General features: G+C 36.9%; 3 protein-coding genes and 1 long non-coding RNA gene across 7 annotated transcripts; 2 read left to right on the top strand and 2 right to left on the bottom strand.

Annotated features, from left to right (window-relative positions):
• Positions 1-404: 404 nt before the first annotated feature.
• LOC147534474 (uncharacterized) lies at positions 405-3,833 on the top strand. Its single transcript, XM_086650131.1, has one exon. The coding sequence runs from the start codon at positions 405-407 to the stop codon at positions 3,831-3,833; it is 3,429 nt and encodes a 1,142-aa protein (XP_086506257.1).
• A 726-nt stretch (positions 3,834-4,559) lies between these two features.
• Positions 4,560-14,454, bottom strand: LOC147534473 (putative serine/threonine protein kinase IRE). The gene is made up of 18 exons (XM_086646861.1): positions 14,399-14,454; positions 13,638-14,362; positions 13,431-13,498; positions 13,161-13,334; positions 11,693-13,048; positions 10,577-10,749; positions 10,114-10,366; positions 9,857-9,949; positions 9,633-9,773; positions 9,455-9,547; positions 8,610-8,811; positions 8,401-8,486; positions 7,788-7,876; positions 6,578-6,629; positions 6,438-6,494; positions 5,576-5,749; positions 5,408-5,488; positions 4,560-5,110 (listed from the first exon to the last, which is right to left on the bottom strand). Exons 2-18 carry the CDS (start codon positions 14,107-14,109, stop codon positions 5,021-5,023), a joined length of 3,654 nt encoding a protein of 1,217 aa, XP_086502987.1. The 5' UTR covers positions 14,110-14,362; positions 14,399-14,454; the 3' UTR covers positions 4,560-5,020.
• Positions 14,455-15,537: 1,083 nt separating this feature from the next.
• LOC147534472 (amine oxidase [copper-containing] gamma 1-like) lies at positions 15,538-19,875 on the bottom strand. 2 transcript variants are annotated; one of them, XM_086646860.1, is made up of 6 exons: positions 18,155-19,875; positions 17,650-17,763; positions 17,022-17,471; positions 16,708-16,805; positions 15,945-16,295; positions 15,538-15,621 (listed from the first exon to the last, which is right to left on the bottom strand). In XM_086646860.1, exons 1-5 carry the CDS (start codon positions 19,496-19,498, stop codon positions 16,085-16,087), a joined length of 2,217 nt encoding a protein of 738 aa, XP_086502986.1. In that variant the 5' UTR covers positions 19,499-19,875; the 3' UTR covers positions 15,538-15,621; positions 15,945-16,084. The 2 variants fall into 2 exon arrangements, with proteins under 2 accessions (XP_086502986.1, XP_086502985.1); XM_086646859.1 differs by having other exon boundaries at positions 15,538-15,595.
• An 862-nt stretch (positions 19,876-20,737) lies between these two features.
• On the top strand, positions 20,738-23,821 carry LOC147534471 (uncharacterized). Of its 3 annotated transcripts, none has more exons than XR_015228290.1 (4): positions 20,738-20,843; positions 20,955-21,030; positions 22,018-22,104; positions 23,536-23,821. It is a non-coding gene; the product is annotated as an uncharacterized LOC147534471 (long non-coding RNA). The 3 variants fall into 3 exon arrangements; XR_015228291.1 differs by having other exon boundaries at positions 20,757-20,843; positions 22,021-22,104; XR_015228289.1 differs by lacking the exons at positions 20,738-20,843; positions 20,955-21,030 and having other exon boundaries at positions 21,037-22,104.
• Positions 23,822-26,045: the final 2,224 nt, after the last annotated feature.

The raw sequence follows: 26,045 nt of genomic DNA, 5'->3' as shown, positions 1-26,045 counted from the left end.
TATCTAAGTATTTTTATGTACCTTCAGTTGGTAGAAGTGGTGGGTTAATACTCCACTGGTGCAATTCTCTTGATGTTACTATTATATCCCATTCACCGAATCTAATTCATGTTACTATTGCTTATCCTCAGGGTGTGATTTGCTGGAATCTTTTTTGTATTTATGGGCCACCTAGAATTCAAGATAGACAACAATTTTGGGACCACTTAAAAACAACTATTCAAAATCTTAATACTCCTTATTGTTGTATTGGAGATCTGAATGCAATAGCGGATAAGGCAGATAAGTGGGGGGGCTCACCTAACATTCCTTTTTTGAATTCTTTTCAGAATTTTATTCGAGACGCCCATCTATTGGACTTGGGATTTAATGGACCGGCGTTTACATGGACAAACAGGAAGGCAATGCATCATCTAACAAAAGAGAGATTGGATAGAGTATTGTGTGACGCAACATGGCTTACTCACTATCCGGAGGCCGGTGTATTTCACTTACCATGTTACAATAGCGATCATTGTCCGATTCTCTTGAAATTACAAGTCCAAGGTCAACCAATTCAAACAATAGCAAAGTTTGAGACATTCTGGACAAAGCATGAACAGTATTCAAACGTCTTTCAAACAAAATGGGAAGCAGAAACAGGATCTTTTCTTGAAAAAATTCAAAAGGTTAAAGACTCAATTAAAAGGTGGAGTAGGAAAGCTTTCGGGCTTATTAAAAACAGATTAACTTTTTTAAGAAATAGACTGCTGGATATCCAACAACTAACCCCAACTGATAACTTACTCCACATCGAGAGCAAAATTCAAGAAGAAATCATTTATCTTGAAAATATCCAATGTACTAAAGCGGAACAAAGAGCCAGAACGAAATGGGTGAGAAACGGGGATAGGAATACAAGGGCCTTCCATGTTGCAATGTCTACTAGGAGACAGAAAAATCAGATTCATCAACTTATGCGGTCAAATGGTCAACTATCCAGGAATGAGGATGAAATATCTAGTGAATTGATTGATTATTTTCAGAACTTATTTAATGAGGAGCAGGTAATCCCACCTCCAACCGAAATCATCAATGCTTACAAGGTTTTTACGACGGAACAGATGGCCAACATCTCGAGGGTCCCTTCGGCTGAGGAAATCAAGGCAGTAGTTATGGAAATGGGGTCAATAAAGAGTCCAGGACCAGACGGTCTCCCATGCTTCTTCTTTCAACATAATTGGGAGATTATTGGAACAGAGCTTATTCAGTATATCCAGGAGGCGTTTCAATCAGGTAGTATCAATCCGTCTCTAAATTTTACTACAATTGCCTTGATCCCAAAGGTTAGAAACCCGAGTATGGCCTCTCAATTCCGGCCGATTTCCTTATGCAATTCGGTTTATAAGTTCATCACAAAATTAATAGCTAACCGAATCCGACCTTTTTTAGAAAACAATATTGCGTGGAACCAGAATGCATTTGTCCCGGATCGACAGATAATGGACAATATCATAATTACCAAAGAACTCCTGCATTCTATGCATAACTCAAAAGCTAAAAAAGGGACTTTCTCGCTGAAAATGGACATGGCCAAAGCGTACGATAGAGTAAGCTGGCCTTATCTAGAACTTGTCCTCAAGGCCTCTGGTTTTAATGGACTCATTTTGAGTCTCATTATGTCATGTATCTCCTCGGCTACCTTTAACATCCAAATTAATGGAAAGAGGGTTGGAAATTTTAAGGCCTCTAGAGGCCTAAGACAGGGTTGCCCTCTTTCACCCTATCTCTTCATTCTATCCTCCCAGTCTCTCTCTCTCCTGATTAATCATTATGAGAATCAAAAAGTGTTTACAGGTTACAAAATTAATCAGACCAGCCCGAGTATTACACATTTACTCTTTGCTGATGATCTGATTATTTTCGGTAAAGCTACTACTGAAAATTTAAATGCTATTATACAAATTATGAATGAATACGCAAGCTTTTCAGGTCAGCAGGTAAACTATTCAAAGTCTTCATTATATTTTAGCCGAGGTGTACCAGAAGCAACAAGGAATCAATTCACCACTAGACTCCGAGCTCCTCTTATGAATGATCGAGAAAAATATCTGGGGGCATTAATACTCAAACCAGGAAACAAAGTACAGAATCATAAGTGGTTAATTGAAAAATTTGAAAGTGCTCTAGCAGGATGGAAACAGAAGTTCATTTCACAAGCAGGCAAGACAGTACTAGTTAAAGCAATTTTAGGGTCGTTTTGCACCTATCCATGTAGTTATCAACTGTTACCTATCCAAGTGGTTGACAAATTAGAAAGAATTGAAAGAGAATTCTGGTGGGATCAATCTCAACATGAAAGAAAAATCCATTTCACAAATTGGGAGATCATCACTACGGCTAAGCAGAAAGGAGGACTGGGTATAAGATCAATCAGGGAAGTAAATCAATCATTGATAGCAAAGATAGTATGGAGATTTCTAACCTCTCCAAATGCAATCTGGGTAAAGCTTTTAGAGGCAAAATATCTCAAAGGTGCAAGTTTTTGGTTATCTAACCCAAATCAAACTTCCTCCCCTTTTTGGAAGGCGATAAATAACTCTAAAATTATTATGAGAAAGAATGTGATTTGGTTAATAGGTGATGGTCGATCGATCAATATTCTTGAGGACCCTTGGGTCCCTAATTTGATTGATAAAGTCCCAATGTTAGTCATTAATCTTCCTACTAATGTCACTTTGGTTTCTGATTTGATCAGACAAGACACAAGACAGTGGAATATGGAGCTAATAGAAATGTACTTTACAACAGAATCTATTCAAGCAATTAGACAAACGGCCATTGGTAATGGAGTTCAAAGTGACACCCTTATTTGGTGTCCGAAAGAAAATGGCAAATTTTCTCCTAAATCATACTATACCGAGATCAAAACCATCCCTCTAATGTCAAATCAAGTTCAAACATTTCAATGGAAGAGGTTCTGGAATATTCCAGATATGAATCCGAAGATACAACTCTTTATTTGGCGACTAGTTCATGAGGGCTTACCTACCCTTAACAATATAGGAAGAAGAGTTCAACATATACCTCAGGTATGTTTAATGTGCAGTGAAAACGAACATGAAACCTCGACCCATCTTTTTGCCCAGTGTTCGAAATACAAGGAACTTATTCAAGAAGCAGGACTTCAACATCTGCAACATATCCATGAAGATCCGGTAAGAACACTGCATTCATTATTAGAACAAAAGCAAAATGGGAAAGAAAGCTGGTTTAAGCTGACTTATCTTATGTGGGAGTGGTGGAAGACTCGAAACAATCGTCATTTCAGACATGAATCGGTTGATTTGAATAAATGTTGGTGGTCGGCAAAAGAGAATATGAGGTATGTTACTGATCTTCTTCCTCCTTCATCCCCTAACTCTGTTTTGCAGATAACCGAGTGGATCCCTCCTCCGATGGGGCAAATCAAAGTAAACTTTGATGGCTCTTTTAGAGGAGATCGAGCATCTTGTGCGGCCTTAGCTAGAAATAGTGAAGGGATAACGATTGGGACGAAAACATGGAGTCTGGAACCAAGCTCAGCTTTGCATGCGGAAATGAAGGGATTCGAATGTGGATTGGAGTTAGGACAAGATCTAGGGTTGCAAGAATATTTAGTAGAAGGAGACTGCCGAGTGTTGCTAGACCTAATTTCAACGGCAGATATTGATCCGCCGTGGAGATTGATCAGAGAAATCGATGGTTTAAGAGTGAGGGCTAATAGACAACACGTGTCTATCAGTTATTGTCCGAGAATACAGAATAAGGATGCACACCTTCTGGCTTCTTCGGTTTACCCCCTTCAATCTTAAAAGTTAAATTTTAGTACCTTGTGATGTTAATCTTTGTTATGTTGTGCTCCCTAAGTTAACTGGTTAGTTGTAGTTTCTTTTGGGGCTTTATGATGTAACATACTATTTGGTTTAGTAAGGTTTTACTCAAAAAAAAAAAAAAAAAAAAAAAAAAAAAAAAAAAAAAAAACTTTACCAAATTATGTAAACTACTATATGTTGAGTTGGCCGGGCATCTAATCCGCTGTTGAGAATCCGGAGGCCGTACTAAATTTGAATCTGAGCCTTTTCGTACAATAAAAAGGACCCAGCTTATGAAAGCACACCATACATAAAGTCACATTCGAACTCGCATCGCAAATGTGAAACTCGCGCTCTTGACCAATTAAGCTAAGAAATATTTCTGTTTTAGCAAGCATTTTTTTTTCTATATAACCGGTTTGAACCTTTTAAGGAAATGCCCAAATGGGACATGTGCCCCTATTGGTGGGGGGCCAGTATGGGCGTTCAACCCGGACCCCCATCAGGCCCTCACACGGCCGGCTGAATAGTAGAAGTGAAAATATCATGGTGAATCTATATTATGTTGTTCTAGCTTTTAGACACTCCGACCCATTCAACATATACAAAATTTTATTTTTAACAAAGACTAACAGACCTACCCAAAATATCTTGACACTTCTCCTTTATAAACTTGAACGTGCATTTATCACCCAAGTTTTGGATTCTCTCCCTTACAATGTGAGATTATCACATTTTACTAGCTTTATAAATTCCATATTATATTGCCAATGCTATAGAAAAAGTAATATTGGATTTGATGTGACAATAAATTGAAAAATAAAAGGATAACATTTCTGAATTTAAATTGATATCACGAGAGAGGGCACACATACACACACACATACACATATATACACAGGCTATATGGCTAACATTTCAAAAGAAGAAAATCGCAATGTTGCAACGAAAGTAAGGATATGGTGAAATGGTGAAGAATGAAAGAATAGGTGAAATGGTGAAGAAGCGGTTAATATTTGGCCAGCTTTATCATTGTAAATTGCTAAAAAAACGATATGGCTTCGAACTTCCTTCAAATAACTGCCATTCGATAAGAATGGCCTGAGATAATAGATGGTTAAGCACTTAAGCATATAGTAAGTGGATTGGGATGAAGCAACCTTGTTCTGAAGCGACAGTTGATGTAGTCATGGGACCAAGTTTTTGGAGCCTTCTGCTGATTCTTGGCTACTCTTTACTAGATAGTCGTAATTGATTGAAGCCAGCTGAGACAAGTTCTGATCACATAACAAGATGTAATATGAGATTACAAAATTTATATGAAGATTTTGAGTTACTGAATTTCGGATATCATATGGAAATCCTTATCATGAGAACTTCTTCTAGTTCTAGACCTAATTATAATTCAAAACTGAATGATCATGAAACATTCTTGACACAAGGTTTACCAAACAAATAGGAAGTTTGATTGTTCTGAAAAACAATGAAGTTTTAACTTTAAGGACTTCGTCTAATCCAATTAAGAAAACCACTCGGAACTGCAAGAAAAAAGTACTAGGGTAGGGAGATTTTACCTTGAAGGAGAAATTACTGAAGGAGTAGTTCCCTTGAAGACTAGGTTTTCCAAATTCTGCCAGATTGCCACATTCGTCGCCCTGATTCATGCCAATACAATAGTTAAATGGGAAGTTCAAGAAAACATCAGAATTATGTGCTAAAAATATGAATTTTGTTAGGAGTACATCTTCATCATGCTGGTTGCTGTAGGAGCTGCTGCTACATGACAAACTGGATTCCGTCATGTCATCAAAATCGCTAGCTGCTACACTGAGATGTTCGTCTGTTGTATTCCATATATAACGACTTGTGAAATAACTTGTATCGTATGCACACTCTGTTGCTGGAATAAAAGCAGCCTGCAAATAAAGAATTGTCCCGAGAATCTTAAGAGTTGTCAAAGGGTTCAGTTTAGGATAGATATTGAACTTTGTGGAAGCGGGAACTCATTTAATTGACAATTACAAATTCTAAGTAAAGGTGTAACAAGAACCGAGGTATTAATCTTCTGTTAGTCAGTATAAAAACTTTTTACATACAAAGGTACAACAAAGAAATGTTGCAAGGCAACTGTGGGATGAAAAGAATAATGAAATTTTGCGTTGTGGTTCCGATCCATTTGGTTATCTTTTCAAATGTTGTTTTGGTAACAGGGAATGTGTTCTATGGAACTGTTTTTATTTCGACGAGTTATTTGGAAGTGATTCCATGGAGAAAGTGAAGAAGTGGATTCCGCGGAAGATGTTAAAAACCATACTTTCTTTTACTATTTTTAAGTTAATATGCCCAGACTGCCATGTGAATATTATTGTTATCAAACAATAGAAACTATCCTATTTCTTTGGACGTCATCTATTTCCACGGGAATGAAAAGGCGCTACAAAACACAGCTTTACAGTAACTAAAGGTTCTGGTATAAGCTATCCAGGTACTTATTAATGTCAAGACTCTGTACTAAAACAAGCTGGAGACAGAATTAGGAATTCCATTTGTGTTGTAAAATTGGATAATTTAAAGTAATATGTTAGCTGAGTTTAATCGGATCACCTTCTGTCTTGCTAGGGTATCCCAGTTGATGTTCTTGAAGAAAGGGTGCCTCTTTACCTGCCATAATGGTCGTAAATCGTGATACTATTGTTTTACAACAAACGGGCAGTAACTACACACAATGATATTTACGATCTTACCTCTTTGGCTCCTGTTGCTCCAAGTCTCTGGACAGGATTTTCGTTAAGTAGCCTAACGAGAAAGGAAAAAAAGATCAGCATTCTAAGAATTGTAAAAATGGTGACTTGGTACCTACCGGAGAAGCAGCGTCCTATTAATCATTTAAAAAGAAAAACAGACTAGGCCCTATCATGCATCTATAATCTGTTGTCCAAATATTCCATATAAAGCAAGAGACTATCAATTTCTACAACACTAGGCCTCCATAATGGAAACCTCAAATCCACCTACCAGATAAAATCATAAATACTACATATATAACTGGAGACCCCACCTCTACAACTTCCACGTAGAGCAAGAAAGGAGGGGTACCATACGTGGATAATCTTTTCTTCCCTTAGGAAGTGCATAAGAAAATAGAATGTCATGGCGACAGATGCTATAGGTGGCCCATTCGAAGCATAGGAACAAATACGGAAAAGTTGAAACATGGAATACAAACTGATTATATACTGCCACATTTGAGTAGATCTTATATTAAGAAACTGTTGAAAGAGAAAGAGAAAACAAGAAAGATAACTAATAAAGGAGCACTAGACAGTTGCCTATCCCAGTTGGTAAACTGTATCGCTTCCTTTGAGAAAGTCCTGGTTCCAACTTCTACTGCCGATGAGCCTAACCAAAATGTCTTGGTTTTCATTTAACCAAAATGTTAAGTTGTTACGAGATCTTAGATCATGTGTGTAGTGAGTGATGGTAATGTCGTACTCCGGTTACTGTCTCCGTGGTGCCTCAATTGTATTCCCTTTGAAATGAAAGAAAAACTAACATACTGAACAGGCTCCAATAACAAAAGCAATTTAGTAGGCGGTGCAAATTCCTATACGTCGACATATTTGCGAGAAAGAAACTCAACTTGGTTAGGTGGCATCATGTTGCTTTCCACTGAGAGCAGCTCTCGATCCTCGGTGGTCAGATTTTGGTCCTCTTTCAGAACCATGCTGACATGTCCTAAAATAGAACGTATCCACAAATGGTGCTCGGACAGAGTCCAATGCTTTATATTGTGTCTCCTAAAGGTCACTATGGGGTATCCTTGGACTACCGCTTTTGCAATCTTCTATCTCGACCCCCTTACATGCTCAAACTTTTCCCCATTACAGATAAAATATTTCATAATTATATTTATAAAAAAAAAAAAAAAAAAGGAAAAGATTTAGTTGATCTTACTGGTTAATCAAATCGTATGCTTCAGGGCTCATTTCCTCTGGTACTTGAGGCCAAGTTATATCTCTGTTCATTATGTTATCAAAAATTTGCTGTGAAGTAAAATACAATCTATTAGTAATCAACTTTTGACCAAGCAATATGAGATGATATCAGAAAATCTCAATCACCAAGAGATCCAAAAACATGTACTCCCCTATATGGTGCTGATACAGCGTTGGTGGTGGCAAAATAAAAAATTGGTAAGAGTATGGGAGGATATCTAAATCAGCCATTATAAGAGAAACTAGAATCTAAAAGAACCAGTACATTCCTTCAAGGATCTGATACTATGAAAAAAGCGAACATGGCGACTATCTTCCAATTCATTAATGCCTCTGTCAGAAAAAAAAAAACCAAGAAAAGATACTACATTTCATTCAAATTCTACGATCTCTTTATGCATTTCTCATCAAGAATATGTATTTCATTTTTGAAAATGAAGAATAACAAATTCTCCAGAAATATTTGGAAAGTATTGTGAATAACCTTAGCAAGGAGGGAAAGTTATTAATCAAACGAAGCGGTAACAGAAACATTTAGAAAGTCTTTCTTCCTTCAAAGATCATAAGTCTACCTGTGGGGTCTCAGCATTAAAAGGTGGAATGCCAACAAGAAGCTCAAAAAGAATTACACCAGCAGACCACCAATCTGCAGTAGTCCCTAAAAAACCAAAAACCCAGTACAAAAGGCAAGCAACAGTCAATGTAACAATCGAGGGAAAGATCAAGAAAACTGGTCCATATTAAACATATAACCTCCAGTGAACATATAGAAGCTACAAACCATGTCCCATTCCTAGAAGTATCTCAGGCGCCAAATAATCAGGGGTACCGACAGCTGCTTGCTTTTGGCGCTGTTCTCGTTGAGCTGTTTGTTTTGCTGCACTTTTTGGTTCATCGTCTCCTAGAGGAGCAGTATTTGCCGGACCTGATAGATCGTCAGTACTATTAATAAGACCCACTTTCGAAAGCCCAAAATCTGTCAACTGTAACAAAAGAGAGTGTGAATTTAGGACTTGTGAGATGCGGCATAAAGTAACACTTAATGACCAGAGTAAAGGTCTTGAAAAAAAATGCGCCGGCAGCAGTGTCATAGATGGGCCAGATTACAAATTTCACTTAAAGCACCACCAAGTTAAGAAGCTTAATTCAAGAAACTAGTTGGAAGTGTTTCGAAATCCAAATGGGTGACGGTCCTACGGTTCAGTGGGGTATCTTGTAACGTAACTGAGGTCAAACAGATCAAGTATAAGCACAAAGATAAGTTCCTGAGTCTTCCATGCAGGATTGGCGACATTTATACAGGCAAATCCAGTCCGAATCAGCATTTGTTGTGGCTGGAAATCAAACTATGGGTGATAGCAGGGTGTATTAGGGTGTGGTCAGATCTTTTGATGTAAATAAGTTGCTCAAGTCCAGGCCTAAGACCATTCGAGTGCTATAGAACAGGTGAACCCAATATCCTTTACATATGGCATGATCAGAAAAGACTGAATCAGGAAAAGCAAATTATCATAAATTTTATCAAATCATGCGAGTCAGCATACAAGTACCACAACCTATGCTAGCGTCACGGTAGAGACACAAGCATGTTAAATAAAGAGAAAAAAATAGAATTGCAAGATAGACCTTGATATGACCATCATGAGCTATCAATAAGTTGTCTGGCTTTAGGTCTCTATGAATCACATTCACGGAATGCAAATACTCCAACGCAAGAACCTGAGTGAAGTAAAAAATAGGAAAGAAAAAAAGAATCAAGCATTAAGATATTTGAGCTACACTATGTGAAGGAAAATGTCCTTACGAGTTCTGCCATATACACACGTGCCATATCTTCCTCCAAACAACCTAAGTTTCTCAATAAAGAGTACAGATCTCCTCCATTCAAGTACTCCATAACTAAATATAGATTTTCCTTGCAAGTGAAGGAGTAGAAGAACCGGACCTGTTCATGATAGGATTTCGAACACAGATTAGAGAAACGATTTAAAGTAATCTCAAAGGGTTCAAAATCAACAGAACACTCACCACAAAAGGATTGCGAACTGACATTAGGATGTTACGCTCAGCTAAAATACTCTCAACTGCATTTTTCAGAATCGTGTCCGCCTTCTTCAGAACCTATACAAATTTTCATGGTCATGTTCTATTAGTCGTTAAGGAGTAATTCACTAAGAATAGTTCAACCCATTAGTGCTTGGGATTTATAGAAAAGATTGGAGACAACATAATCATGAAACTAATAAATTTCAAACTAGATGAGGCGAGGATGTTTGTTCACACACCTTTACAGCAAATAGGTCACCAGTTGCTCTTTTCCTTGCGAGGAATACTCGACCAAAAGCACCACGACTGATTGGTTTTATTATTTCAAAATCTTCTATAGATGTTCTCTCCTTGCCATTTTTACTCAAATGGCTTGCTCTGTGGCTGTTACGGACCGTTTCATCTTCCACTGAACTATCTTCATCAACTATACTACCAGATGAATATACTTTTTCATCATCTATCTGCCCACAGAGATGTACATATTTCTCCCTGTGGAGTTCAAGACACTTTTTAGATCAAATATACTGAACATTACATTTCTACTTTGGTAGATAATACAGAATAAAAAAAGCTAATTTAGTAACAAAATGGAAGAAATTTCTTAATACTACCACAAAGATAATCCAACAACAAGCATCAGTTGCACAATATTCCAGTATAATAGTTGAGGATTCGATTTGTAGTAAGAATTTAACTTACTGTGACAGTTTCTCTATCCGTCTTCCAAATGTCTCAACAAGAAGTGCATCAACTTTTCTATCCTGTATAGCATATTTTAAGTCTTCCAAGCGATCAACCAAATATTCCAACGCGTTGTAGTCAGTGGCGTTCACACTGGCAACACAACGAGCAATATCCAATAGTTGGTGTATCTGCCACTCAAATGTAAATGAATATTTTAGTATAGCAATACTTATCAGTTTATAACAAAGAAAATATGGATAGTATTTGTTTGTATTTGTGACAAGTATTGAATTTTGTTTGGTATAAACTCCTCGATAAAGAAATATGTCATAGAGATGTTGTGGTAGTAAATTCAGATAAAGAAAGTACTATGCTAATGAAAGAAATATAATATCACTTTCTTGAGGACATCCTCCTAAATGTATTTACTTTGGATCATTTTGTGATCATAGCTGGTGAATGGAGAGTCTTTCTTATACGTGGAAAGAGAATCAAATTAAAGTTTTGATTCTCTCGCTACTAAAGTAATTATTAACTACTTTTCATTTATGCTCATTAATTATTACTACAGCAAAATAATATGCTTTTTATGTTGCTTTAATGTTTAATATCCCTGCCTGTGCTGCCATAAAAGTTATTTGGAGAATAAAAAAAATGTCCCACAAAACATTTCCATTTCCAAACTGACCGACCGAGATATAGAATGAACAAAATTTAAAACTCGGGTACATCAAAAGATTAAGTTAATGTAGGTAAGTCTGAGATCTACGGGTAGGAAGTTATGTTTTCCAGTTTTTAACTAATTCACATCAGTCAATTCCAAGGTTAATTTTCATAGAGATAAAGACGAGATATATGAAAACTGGGAAGCACAAAAGGTTACTTAACCAAATGAGTTAGTCAGCTGTTGATCCTCACTTACACCAAGTTATTTTCTTGTTTAGAGTCAAACAAAAATCCTAAAAACAACCATTCTATGAAAATCTGTCAGATTTGGAAACTCCGAAATAATGGCTACTCCAGGTTTGGATGTTTTGGCATTAGCATTGTTCATTTTTTTCGGAGATTATACTAACTAAGAAATTCTCTGTCGGGAGATAGAGAAGGATACACATAATAATAAGAAGATACCTGCTGAAAGTTTTCATGCTCCGAAAACAATGTCCTTCCACTCAGTAATAATTCAAGCTGACTAGTCCGTGGTGTCAACAGCGTGGAGCGAGGGGTCATGCTTCCTGATGAAGCTCTTATACTCTGATCAGGTATAAAAATAGAATGTTTTTTACGCGGCATGGTAACTGAAGCCTTCCACTCATTCGTCACAAATGCATCATCGGCCTCAGAAACAGAGTCCACCCTGTCCGCCATGTGCTCGGAATACCCGTGACACAAGTTATTGTGTCTAGGAGATAAAATATCAGCCTCTTCAGTTGTACTAGAGGTAGATGTTCTAGCAACCTCAGGACATCCTTCTGAGCTCTTTGGTGTGTATGTTTCGAGTATCCTTTCAAGAGTTTCAGCAACTCTTTCAAGACGCTCATCCACTGTTAAGCCATTCAGATCACATCTATCAGCAATTGCGCAGATTTTAGAGTGAAATTCAACATGCACCGTTGGTATTTCAACCTCACAAATCCGACATATCATTGAATTCTCATATAGTACGCTTTGCTGATCACCCAATTTACCCCATGTTACCTTCTTCACATTTGTATCAAAATCTTCACTTTCACTGAAGCAGTCCGGGGTATTGACATTTTCATTATTCTCATCGACGCCAAATCCTGTTATATCTAAATGTTTCAAGGAGTCCAAGTTTCTTTTGCAAGGGGTACTAACCTCACTACGGCCCTTCTTTTGGCTCCTCTCAGCGGCAGATGGGAGTTTCTTCCAAGAGGAGATACGGTTCCTGCAAGAATCAACACTTTTAGGAGTCCCAGTATCAGCAGGACCACTAGAGTTACTCAAATCTTGATAATTGTGTTCTTGGTTCGGACTGCTTTTTTCATGTTCTTGGGACTTCTTCTCGTGTTTCTGATTAATTTCCTCTCCGCTGAATGAGCTCGTAAAGCCCTGACGCGCATCACCAGAACGTTTTCCAGGATAGACCCGTAAATCACTCAGCTGATTTTGTCCAAGTTCATCTTGGTAAATGTTCTCATTCTGGAATTGCAGGAGACGAGTGCACCGGGTGAGGATAAATAGAGTCCTGGTATGAGCTTGTTTAAGGATCCCCGACGGAAGTTCTTGACGCCGATCATCTAGTTTCTGAACTATTCCTTCACATTTCGTCCAAAACTCACTAGGCGACATCATAGCGCACTGCCTGGCTAGAACCAACAAATCTTCCAAAGTCTCTCTCCACTCTGAACTTTCCTGCCTATTCTTCTCGAGTAAGCTCACTAAATCACCGGCCAAGATACCTAAATCACAATTAACTTCTTCCTTTAGTTGATCAAATTTTGTCCTAATAATGGCCATAACCTCCTGCAAGGTTGAGAGTAGAAAAAATACTTACACATATCAAGATAAGTAATTCCAAGAAATTTAAGCAACAAAAAGGGTTGCTAAGAAGCTGAACAAAAAACTCCAAAGTTACCTCGGGATGAGCTAATGTGCGAGACTTCCAAAATGGAATAGGACGGACACCTTTCGAGTTTAGTTCATGAGAGAAGCTCTTAATGTCAGCAGGAGTTCTCTTCCGCCGACCACTTCTAACCCTCACTATAGCCTGAAAATGTGGAGACTGCATTTCCTTGGCAGTGTGGAAATCCTAAACAAAGTAAATCATCAAACATTTTGAGCTACAAAATTTCAACTTATCCCCATCTTCAAATAGAATAATCTCCATCTAGTATTAAATATTTACCTGCAATTCTGGAGAACAAACAAATGGAATTCTTACTGACTTTGAATGGATCAATTGATTCTTTCTCACTGCAATATAATTTATTCAAGCTAGGTCAAATTTACAGTTACAAGTTCAATAAATTGATCAAACCACACATCCATAATCTACATTTTAAGAACAAATCAACAAAAAAAATTTTGATCTTTTTGGTTAGGGTTTCGTTACCTGATTCACGAGGAAGACTCGATTTAGGTATCACATTAGCTGAATCTTGATCAATCTTGTCGGCAAGAGGGGAAACGGTAGAAGGGGTTGAAAATCGTGAAAGAATAGAAGAAGGAGAATCAGATCGAGTTTTAATATGATTGAGTCCAAGAGCTGAAGCAAGAATAAGATAAGAATTATCAAGACCACCACCAGATTCATCATTATAGTCATCGCTATTAGTATCTTCTCCTTCTTCTTCATTTTCAGAAATTCGATCTAGGGTTTCGTCTTTATGACTGTTGAGTCGATGAATTGGGATTGGAGGGATTTTTCTGAGCTTGGATTTGGTAACAGAAATTAAATCTTTCTTTTCCGATGGTGTTGGTGGTTCAGATGAATCTTCTTGATCTTTGGACTCACCGTCTTGTTGATCGTCGATTGGATCATCTAATGATGATGATGATGATGTTGGGGATGGATTGATGGACATCGATGATTAGTGTTGTTTCAGTTGTTCATGGGGGGTTGATCAGAGTCTGTGATTGAGTAATGGTGGAAGAGAATAGAGAGAGAAAGTAGACAGAGAGAGAGAGAGAGGGGAAAGAGGGTATGAGTTTTTCGCGGGAAATTCGAACATCGACGGTTGATATGCGGAATAGATTAACTGAAACATTTGTTTGTCAAGACGGTTTGAAAGTTTGAGTGGGTGAGCTGACGATATCTCATCCAACTCCAACTTATACCTTGCCAACAAACAAAAAAAAAACTTCAACTTATACCTTGTCACGTTGCACATCTGTATCAGAAACATGAATGACAATCCCAAGCCACTCCTACTGGGTCTAATCTATATTGGACTTAAACAATACGAATTCAGCACATTGCGAGTGTCCTCGGACCGCCTTATCCATGGTCCTCGGATCGAGCGAAGGATAACACGAAAGCAACGGCTATAGAGGCACCCAGACATAAACAATGGTTTCAAATTTTGGGCCGGTGGACAACTAGATTTTGCTCCCTATTTTTCTCTCTTTTTGATTAGTTGGGCGATATGATCGCCCACCTTGGATTTTGCCCCAAATATTCAGACACCGTATTACAATTGTATTAGAAAACAGATGAGAAAATCGTACTAAAGATGTCGATGTCAATTGGTTGGGACTTGGGCGATATGATCATCCACCTTGGATCTTGCCCCAAATATTCAGACAGCCTATAATAATTGTATTAGAAAACAAATGAGAAAATAGATCAGACACTAGTGATGTCCATTTTGGCTTAGTGCTGTGAAGTTTATGATTGGGTGGCCCTATGTTTAAAAGCATCCATCCATTGATTGATTTCTTTTTTTGATGTTTCTTTAAATACCTTCATCTAGCTCACTTTCTTATTTACCTTTCTCGAGTTTTTTTCTCTTTCTTCTTCATCATCATCTTCTTTATTTATCCTTCTTGTTTCGAAGGACTTCAATTAATGGAGGCCAAAACTCATTTCCATAAATTTTATTCTTAATGATTATCTTTTGTAATTCTATAACATGTCTAGCATATATTCACTCGGAAAATTGATTCTATAATTTCTATTCAAAAAATACTTCTTCACAATCGCTCCCACCCACCCTCTTATACTTAAATCAGTTACATATTTTTGTCTTCATCTTCTAATTTATTTTCTTTCTATTTCTTCAGATTCCAAGAAAAAATAGAAAAATATCCTTTTTTTTTTTTTTTGATGAAAAAAATATCCTTGTAGTAATATGATTTTCACCACACCCGTCTACACCTAGTCCTTTTATATGATTTTAACTTTTTTTAATAAGTAAAGTGGACCACATTTCAACAAAAAAAAAAGTAAAGTGGACCACATTTCAACAAAAAAAAAAGTAAAGTGGACCACCTGTGGTTAGCTTCGACAAAAATGACATAATTCAGTCTATAACGTCCTCAAAGTTGATGGGTACAAAAATAGAGAAATATCTTTACAAACGTCCAAAAGAGTGACACTGACATCTAAACTTGAATATTTTTTTTTTTTGTTGAACATCTAAACTTGAATATAGACTCCCATTCATGAATTTTCTTGTGTTGAAACAAACCCACATTCATGAAATGAGGCATATTTTTTTGTTTTTTCCCGCAACAATATTTTATATTTTGTAGACCATTTCCACAAATCATAATCATCTTCTGGAACTGATATAACATCTACTCATAATTTAAAGCACTTCAATTTTTCTGGCTACCCTTTAAATTGAATCGACAAGAGATATAATCGTGAAAATTATGTGTCCATATTATTTCTCAGCTGCCTTATAATAGTAGATACATATACAAACACACATAGAATAACATAAGATCTACTTGATGTGTCCTCTGACTTTGTTCTTCATACATATAGAGATTCATACTCTTACATAGATGCACACACATTTTAAATCTAATGTAATTACTAAACTACACGTCAACTCAAGCAGAAGCAGCAGCTTTGCAAACAGGTAGATCCTTCTCAAGGTTCGGTGGCATTCGGAGGATCGGATTGCTTTCGAAGAAATTTACTGGCTTTAGGTCGAAGCTCGATGATACAGTCGGCATGATTGGGTAATCCTCTTGGCAAGGTATGTGATGAAATCCTAATGTGTACCACAACACAATGTCTTTATTCTCTATCGGTCGATCCCTGCAGTTTATAGCAATCCCATTTAGGTACAATTATATAAGGAGTAATGTAGTATAGAAGCCAAAAACAAGAACCATATTATATCTCTAAGCAGTTGGGCTCGTGACGCGGCCCTGACTTGGCCCGGGTTGAGCCAGAGCCTTGTTCGGTTCTGAAACTCCAAGTTCCTGTCAGTCTTAGTGAAACAGACATGCCAATTATGTGCAAAGCTTATATAATATGTGTGAACTTGAGCAAATTATGATTCAAAGTCAACCCAAATTAGCTATTCGACGAGTAAGACAAAAACAAACATTCTGAAATCCAACTGGAGTCAGTTTAACATCGAGTCAAGTCTCAGATTTGATATAGAGAAAAAAAAAATACCTTAGACTGAAAATAAGAACGTTATAAGATGACAAATGAATCTCACCTCTCAGACCAAACAGCTAGAGTGTCTTCCCCATGGCTCTGGTACACAAATAATCCTCCTGCCCATTGCTCGCTAGGGTTGTAAGGTGTCACCCATATCTGATTTTTACCAAACACAGATTAACAAATGCATTCATGTTTCATATACATAATACTCTTTTGACTCGTCTGAATCTGAATAGTCGAGCTCAAAATCAACCATTCAGACTGGTCAGACATAACGAATCACTTAAAACAAACACTCATGACTCGAGTTACATTTCAGTTCTAACTTAGAGGAAAAACAAAACACTATCTTGGAAACTGTTTTCTCACCTGGTTATTAGTGAAAGCTCCTCTCTTCTGTGGTGGATCATTATGATCAAGTAAACTAGCAGCAGTACCACCAGGAACAACTTTATAACCAACCGGGTTCCCGATTCTAGTCTCTTTAGATGGATTAATGACATGAAATTCCGATGGTTCGTATAACTTCAACTTAATTTGAGCTTCTTTTTCTGTTTTGGCTATATGTTTAGCAACTTTCAAGTAGCTTCTTCTTGGTGATTCTTTCGGCGAAGTATTTTCTCTTATTAGATTTACCTTTACAAAGGAGTTGTTGGTACCATCAATGTCCATGTCAAGGTAGAATGTTATGTAGTGATCGTGGATTACACCGATGACATTTTCTGATAAAAGGGTACCGTAAAGTTTCTCATTTTCGGGTACCTTGTTCATGTTGTCGTATGGGGTACCTTTCACCATAAGAATTCCACTAAGCCCAACCTGTTAGAATTATTCATGGTTAGATTTTTTATTATGCAACTAGAGATATATTCCATTTTAGACAAAGTTATTTTAATAGATTCCATTGAATCTTCTAATAAGACTAGTATTATAATATTAAATAAAGAATATTAAATTGAATAAGAATAATTTAGAAAGTAAAGCGGACGAATACTACCTTGATACGAATAAGTCCATCAGTTTGAAACTCCCAATCGACAATATAGTCATAGTTAGCGACAGATGCTGCCATTCTAACCACTAACTTTACTTTTGGCCTCACTTCTCTTATCTGAAAACCAAATATTCCAAAACCTTCAATTCACCATACGTCAATATCTCAACATCAAAAAAGAAAATTGTACACATTATTGGAACTATGAAAAAGAATAGAGAGATTTTATAATCGTTTCTATTATCTTGTTTGAACGGTCGAATGGTTACTATTTTGATAACCCTAAAAACATATTGGGAAGGATTTTTTTAATTATCGTACGGCGAAAAACCATATCAAAACTTGTCTTCTAAAGTTACTCAAAAGCACTTGTTATTTGTGGTAAAATCAATTTTGTTACGTTGCTTAAAAGTTAAAACCATTGTTTAGACGATAGTTCCAATAGTAAACACGAATATCTTTTCTTTTAACACTGTCTGGCAATTACTGTCTATTCGTTGGATCTTACCTCCATTCCAGTTATAGGACTTTCAGCATGTCTCCAACCAATATCACCAGCATAACTCTCAAAAATACAAATCATATTCGATCGAACAAATGGTGTCCCATCAGAAGCAGTAAACACTCCGTCCATATAACGAGAATATCGAGGGCAATCATTAAGCGGGTCAAGTGACATAGCTGTTAACCCGAACCCATATTCACCCGCATCCATATACGTCTTAAAATACCAAGCATCAGTAGGATCCATATAAGGAACAAATAATTCAGAAGTAAGTCCTTTATACATAACATTTCTTAAGACCCCACTTTCTGAATCTTTAACCATAACCTTAGATATAATCACACCAGCTCTCGGGTCGGGTTTTAAATGAAACTCCCAATTGGCCCATTTAACCATATGCCCATCTTCAATAACAAAACTTGGACCTTTAGGTTGTTCAATCGAAATCGGGTTAAGAACCCGCATATGTAATGGTTTGTTCTGCTTTGAAAATCGGTAATCTGTACCCGACCCGTTTGGAATTGGTATCTCGAGGCCAAAATCTGATATTTCCACTACTTCTTTTGTATCAATATCAATCAAAACTGTCAAACCCTCAATTGGTCTCATGTAAAAATTGGCTGTACCTTTCATATTATAGCATTGGACTTTAATCAACCTTCTTTCTTCTTCTTTTTTACCAAACCAACCGGTTGAGATTGGTAAACAAGCAAGATCTTTAAGATCAACCCCACGATTAATGATCGTACGGTTGAAATTAGGATCAGAAAGTGGAGCCCATGTTGCTGAATTCATATCTTCTATAGTCATAGTAGGATACCCATTTTTGGGTTGACTAATTTCATGGCTAATGACTTTGTTTGACTTTAAGTCAACGATTAGAGAATGAGTTTGACTTTTGAGAATTGCAATAATTGAGGCTTTTCTAGGTAAAAGTGGGTTACCTTTCTTCCAATTTAAGACTTGGGATTTTTGTGGTTCTTCTAAAGTTAAAGATTGAATTGTGAAAGATGAAGATGAAGTGAAAGGTGGGTAAGATAAGAGAATGGTTTTAGCTTTGTTGATTTCTTGAATTGTTAGTGGGTCTAAAGGGTGATGTGGAATTTGAGTTTTATGATTTTGGGTTGATTTGGTTCTTGTTTTTTCATTTGGATTAAGAACAAGATTATGGGATTTGGGTTGGAATCGGTTTTTTGAGGTGCACCATGGAGAGTAATTGAAACAATTGAGATCAACTAAGTTGGTTTTATTTGAGATAATATGAAGCCATGAACGAGTAAAGAGGAGAAGTAGAAGAGTAGTTACTAGTAAGATAAACAAGAAACGGATAAGAGATCTTGCTTCCATGATTCTTCTCTCTCTAGAAATAGATGATAAGAGTTTGTGAAGATATACACTGATTTATAGAGGTGGAACAAGTGAAGGGGAGTGACAAGAGGAGAGGGATGAGTCATGAAACTTTGGGTTCTTTCACAATTACATCACCAAATGGAAAAAGTTTGTTTATAGGGTTGGTGGGATATGACTCAGAGTGGGGACTGAGAATATTCTTGTGGGTTCGACCCTTCTGCTGTTTATACATCATATACTTTTTTTCTTTTGTTGTTTTTTTTTTTTTGTTGAAATTTTTTCTTTTGTTGTTGTTGAAACAATATACTTTGTGTTAATATGTTCTATAAAGGGTGTATTGGGCGGGCCAAAATCAAATTTCAACTACTTCGCATAACTACATAAGGTTTGAAATTACTTGTATTTTGATACACCAAAATTCTACGTGAAAAGTACAATATGCACACGTGCAACCAACATGAAGGTGTAGATTGGGGGGTTAGAGCAGGTTGGGATGGAATTTGATAGAGTTTAACACATGGCTTTTCTGTTAGTGAAGACACGGAGACGTTTGCTTGGTTGTTTCACACATGACTTTCTTGTATGGAAGAAGCTTTTCTGGATGCTATTATTACGGACCAAGAAGAATATGCAAAATATCGTTGCAGACGTATTCCCTAAACGAGACATCAATGGTGTATTTTAGCATGTAACGAAGAGTACTTGAAAGTTTTAAAAATTAAACAAAATTAGATGAGAAAAGTTAAACTCTTGAGATTGTCTACGAAACTCTTAGTCCGTGAGGGTTTGTTAGTAAACACCTAACCAAATTAGATGAGAAAAGTTGAACCCTCAACCTTCTGCTCAAGTTTGGTTAGTAAACACCTAACCAAATTAGATTGTAACGAAGAGTACTTGAAAAATTCAAAAATGAAACAAAATTAGATGAGAAAAGTTGAACCCTCAACCTTCTACTCAAGTTTTAAACACCTAACCACTAAGCTACAACTTGATTTATGTAACGTCCCGTGCTTTCGATTCAGAAAATATAAGACTAAGGTTAGGCGAAGGGCCATTTGAAGTTTAGAGAAAGTTAGGACAAGGACTAAATAAACAACTGGTGCAGAAAATAGGGTGTTTTCTACGACCAGGAAATATTTAGGGGTTGCTTTGCAAGTTTATAGAAATTGAGGGACTAAACTGTAAATTCGATTGGATAAGAGAGAAACCAAAAAAAAAAAAATCAGATTTTCTTTCTCTCTTTCAAACTGACTGAAATTAGGGCTTAAGCTCAAGGGAAGAAATTGATTAAGATTGAGAGTTTGGGTGAATTTTAAAGAGAAATTTTGAGTTCAATCAAGAAGTAAGTGTTGTTCTTCAGTTTTTTTTGTTTAGGTTTTTGATGGAAACTTAATTTTCTCTCTCTATGATTGATTAATTGAGTTCTAATGGAAGTTTTCTTTACTACTTGAAGAACTTGGTGAATTGAGGAGGAATTGGAAGAGAATAATCAAGGGAAAGCTATTGAAATCGATTTTATTGGAATCAAGGTAAGAAATTTTGATCCCTATGGTTGTATAATGAATTTTTAAGGGTATTTCCTTACCTTTATGTGTGATTCTATGATGTTAGTTAACTTAAAGAGTTATGAAGTTATGTATGAAGAATCAAGTGGATGAATAGGTCAAGACTTGATGAAAAACAGTAGGTTTAAGAACAAAACTGCTACTGTTTTTGGGTGTTTAGACAGTCCTAAAGGCTTCGGAAGAATTTCGAGTCTTCATAGATATTATAGCTCGTCTCGTTCCGATTCCAGAAACATATTATAATGATTATTCGGAGTTCGGATGAGGATGATATGATGGTTAGAGTATGCAGCATACGAGCAGTAAAACTGATGCACTGCTGCGTATCTTTTACGTTTTTCCGGTATGTTTTAGTCGTAATTAGGAGAAGACACCTGAGAATGAAACGCTAGGAGTGAAGTTAACTTTCCGAAAACTTAAGAATCAGTTGAATCGGATTAAGGACTAAAGAGTATTGTTTGTTTGAGTGCGCAGTGCGCAATTAAGACTACTTTGTGTGTTTATGCATTTTGGATACGGTTCATTCGGATTTTAGCAAAGAGAACCGATAGAACATGTTAAGGGCATAAATATACTTTAAGCGATATATGATTCAACTTAATTGAGTATGACAACGAAAGTTTTTAAATGGTCGAAAGTACTCGGTATAGTCGATTTCGTTACAAGGAACAACTTCAGAATAGTTTGGTTTATAACGGAACCTAATATAGGTTGGATTTGTATATTAAGGGTGTGAATAAGATATTCGTGTTGTCAGAGTGAAGGTGACTCTTGTGACCTCGGAATCACATAATAGACTTTATGGAATCGTCCAATGGTTTAGGACGCAAGCTAAGTAATGAATGTTATATCGTTTATGGGTTCTTCAGATATATTGTCTTCTTAGTTTGCAAGATCTCCTCAGACAGTTTTCTGACTGTCAATTGACCGTCTTGTTCCTTGTACTTTCAGCAGGAAGCGAATACTACGTAGAAGAGAGACCCGAGGAGTCCGAATCTCAGGTGGACGACAACGAACCGGAAGTGTACTACATCTGAGGTAGGATCCTATGAATCTTACTTGGAGCACGGGTATTCCCCGTTTCACCATTATATATATATATAGTTAGTCATTTTCTTCCTTTTATAGTTCTCTAGTTCAATTTATGATATGATATGGTATGATATGTATGTATGTGGTGTGCTCTATGTTATGGATGTTTCTCTTTTAAAAACAAATTGGTTTTTCTGAAAAAATAATCACATGGAGGCGGAATCGCTTGATCTGTGTGATCGTTTTGTGTGAATTGTAAACACGTGGTGGCGGAATCGCTTGAGCGGCGTGTATAACATGGAGGCGGAATCGCTTGATCTGTGTTACGTGTAATGGTTGTTTTACGACGGGCATTGGTTGGTCCCCTTGTTTATTTTACGTTATGGATTAGCCATGAATTATGTCAAGGGTTACACTCGGTGCATGGCCAGCCGTTTGGTAACGACCATTCTAGTTTACCCGGAATGGGGTCCTGAGAGGATGGGAGTTGGGGTATTCCGACCCTTGGAGTGATTAGGGGACTGACCCAATGCCATGTTTGTTTATTTATTCTGCGAAGCCACTGGTAAGTGTGGTTTGAATTCTGTAATGTCTTGTGTTTGATACGTACAATGTTTCACCGAACCGAAAGAGGGTGTTTACCCAAGTTTTCTTAAAAGAAAATACTTAATCCCTGAAAGTGAAAACTTGTAAAAGCTTGGCTTTAAACAGGGTTTACCCTACCTTGAGACACAAGAACGCGCTTCTCCTTCGGTTGATGGGACTTGTTAGGAGGGCTCTGTTCTTGTAGCTTTGGGAGCCTATCAGATCATTTAATATTATTATAGGTTCATGCATATGTTTGGGTATTCTTCGAATGGTCAATGAGTTACCTTGCGAGGAAGCGTCAGATCTGGCCGGAGATAGGACGCGCCTCAAGACGAGATAATTGTATCGCCGTGGGTATATGGCTCTACTAAGCGACGATACTCTTATAGTCGTCTGGGTAAGTCATGACATATTCTAAGCGTATCATTGTTTGGGTGAGATTTACTATTCGATGCGTATTGAGATCACAAGCCAGCCCGATGGGCGATGATGACGAAGGGAGAGTTACGGAAGCTCTTACCGGGGTATTACGTGGATCCATGTGTACACTGCAGTAGTCAACTGTTAGATAAGGCGCCGCCTGCCTACGTACTAACAAAGGCCTAACGGTTCTTCCTAGCCGAATAGTAGGTGACCCCGACTGAGGGCGTATTCAGTCATGATCTTGGTAAGCTAGAAGAATTATCTTGCTGTATTGCCTTGCTTGATGTGCATAATATCTATTTGTAATATTGTATCACCTAAACTATTGTTTTATTAAAATGTTGCTGTGTGGTGCGGGTAGGATGTCTAGGTATCCTACTGAGCTAACTTTCGAGTTATCTCACTCCTTCATTTGTTTTTGTTCAGGTACTATAGTTCCAGATCGATCTAATCTTGCTTGTGAGCAACTGGTGATGTGAGATCGATTTGTTTTTGTATATTTTGAAGTTATGTATATTATCAGAACGAAGAATATATATGTATCACTGTAGTATATAGTAGGTGCGAGATGTTTGGGGTTTGTAGTTTGTTTTGTCGTGATATGAGTTTATGTGCATGTATATATGTATGTTTTGGCAGGTTTTACAGGTTTTATAGACTCAATTTACAGAGGAAACTCTGCCGAAATTTAGTCTCGTCTTTTTGACTTTTAGTTCGTTTTCAAAAACTATGATTTCTTATTAGATTTCCGCTGCTTCATTTTATTTGTTTGATAACAGAGATAAGTGTGTTGGCTTTGGTTTATTTTAGAAACTCTGTTTAAGCGAGACTGAGACTTAGTTTCTTTTATAAACTGCCGGGCAAACCGTGTCTCGGAACACGGGGCGTCACAATTTATGTCTAAAATTTGTTAAAAATATAATACTGTAACTATTTGCAAAATGACATGCAAAAATAGAAATAGGAGGCCCTTATATGGTTGGGGCGCAAAGTGACCGCTTTGGTTGTTTGGGCCCGGACCATCCCTGTTATATTTTGCTCATTTCCTTTAAGAGAGCGTCTATAGGCGCCTCCCCTCTTTAAGCACATCTCGAAGTCTTCCCACACGCTTCCTTCTTGAGAAACCTTTTTTCTCTACGTTCTCTCTCAATCTCCAATATCTTTTAGTAACTGATGTACAGACATAAGATTTACAATAACTATATATGCTTATCAAATAATAACGAAAAAACAAACTTAAACTTATCTTGAGTGAGTCTAACTTTGAATGAGTCAGTATACTCTATTACTAAATAGTTCACATATGAGAAACGTTGTTTGGAGCGAGAGGGAAAAGCGAGGTGAAAAGCGAACCAATAGGATGACGACACCTGGCGAAAATCACGTGCAATTCTGAAATTATACAGAACTTACATTTAGATCCTCAATTTCACCGTGTTTAGCAATAAGTCCTAATTCTAACATATGATTTGGACCATTGAGGAGGCCAACCGTCCAGATCATTTCTCTCTTAAATCAACTACACAACCCTAATTTATTTTTCTCTCTAATCCGAATCCGATTTGTCAAGTGTGTTAGTTTGTAATCTTTCTCTGTATAAACAACTTCATGTATCAAATCTCGATGTTGCCGCCGGTTATGCCTTTGATGATGTTGTTCATAAGTCCACCGAAATCCGTGATAGGAAACGAGGTAAATTTCAGTTCTCTCTCTGTGTCTTTATGTGTCAAATTGCTTTGATTTAGGGTTTTGTAATGGTTGATTAGGGACTCCATGGACGGAAGAAGAACATCGATTATTCTTAACTTGAATTAATCCCAGTTGAGCAATTATCTGATGAAACAAAAAAAAAATCATATGAAGGTAATTAATCATATTCCTCTGTTTCCTATGTCACCATCAATAAAGATGAATGATCTTATTTTGAATTCAAAATCAACCGAATCGTCGTTCGATCTTGCTGCTTCATTGGATCAACAAGAACAACAACAACAACAAAGGGCGACCGCAACAGCGACGTCATCATCAACAGTAATAAATTCTTGTTTTCAGGTTAAGAATAGTTAACTAATGGAGGAGGTGATATTGATCTAAATAATTTTATTAGGTTTGCTTAAAGATTATTAGATTGATGTCACAAATGAACAGGAGAGAGAGATTGGGTTGGGTAGTTGCTTTACGAGAGAAATGATCTGGACGGTTGGCCTCCTCAACGGTCCAGATCATATTTTAGAATAAGAACTTATTGCTAAACACGGTGAAGTTGAGGATCTAAATGTAAATTCTGTATAATTTCAGAATTGCACGTGATTTTCGCCAGGTGCCGTCATCCTATTAGTTCGCTTTTCACCTCGCTTTTCCCTCGGGCTCCAAACAGCATTTCTCTTCACATATTTGGCTTCATTTGGTTTTAAAATTGAGGCAGTAGTTTAAAACCATCTCAAAGCAATTTAAACTGGGCTCCATAAGTGTGTCTTAGTTGGAAGAAGAGGGAACAAGCCATCAATAGTAAAATCCCTCTGTTAGATTCATTCAGCAAGGAAAAAAAAACTCATCCGTCACTTTCTGGAGAGGAAGTTATTACCTGAAGTTTTGTTTTCAATAAATTCAATTCAGATTCCTCCAACATCTCAACTCTACTCCCTTCCATCCTAAATATGTGAAAATAGAAAACTAATATAGTTTTATATATTAAGGAAATTAGATACCCATAAACATTTGGACTCTTGTGATTCTTTGTTATACGAGACCTTTCAATTAAACATAACTAAACCCTAGATTATCTTATAAATCATTCTCTACAAATGGAAGTGGCACAACTTTTTAGGGGGAAAACTGAACTTTCTTATGATTCATTTAGTTGTCATGCACCAACTATAATAAGACCTGCGCAAGATATGAATGAGACTCCACGTAAATAAAATGTTAAAAGGATT

This window comes from Eschscholzia californica, unplaced genomic scaffold, assembly GCF_041429995.1.
Source record: "Eschscholzia californica isolate CP2 unplaced genomic scaffold, dmEscCali1.0.p SCAF_6, whole genome shotgun sequence".
NCBI lineage: Eukaryota > Viridiplantae > Streptophyta > Magnoliopsida > Ranunculales > Papaveraceae > Eschscholzia > Eschscholzia californica.
This window is presented reverse-complemented; position numbering and strand designations above follow the sequence as displayed.

Coding starts and splice junctions, on each gene's coding strand:
- LOC147534474 (XM_086650131.1), top strand. CDS start 405: ATGCATCATCTAACAAAAGAGAGATTGGATAGAGTATTGTGTGACGCA.
- LOC147534473 (XM_086646861.1), bottom strand. CDS start 14,109: ATGTCCATCAATCCATCCCCAACATCATCATCATCATCATTAGATGAT. Junction 13,335..13,430: donor TTTGTTCTCCAGAATTGCAG/GTAAATATTTAA, acceptor TACTTTGTTTAG/GATTTCCACACTGCCAAGGA. Junction 8,812..9,454: donor CTCATGATGGTCATATCAAG/GTCTATCTTGCA, acceptor CTTTTGTTACAG/TTGACAGATTTTGGGCTTTC.
- LOC147534472 (XM_086646860.1), bottom strand. CDS start 19,498: ATGGAAGCAAGATCTCTTATCCGTTTCTTGTTTATCTTACTAGTAACT. Junction 17,472..17,649: donor ATGGACTTATTCGTATCAAG/GTAGTATTCGTC, acceptor TAATTCTAACAG/GTTGGGCTTAGTGGAATTCT. Junction 16,296..16,707: donor CTAGCTGTTTGGTCTGAGAG/GTGAGATTCATT, acceptor TATAAACTGCAG/GGATCGACCGATAGAGAATA.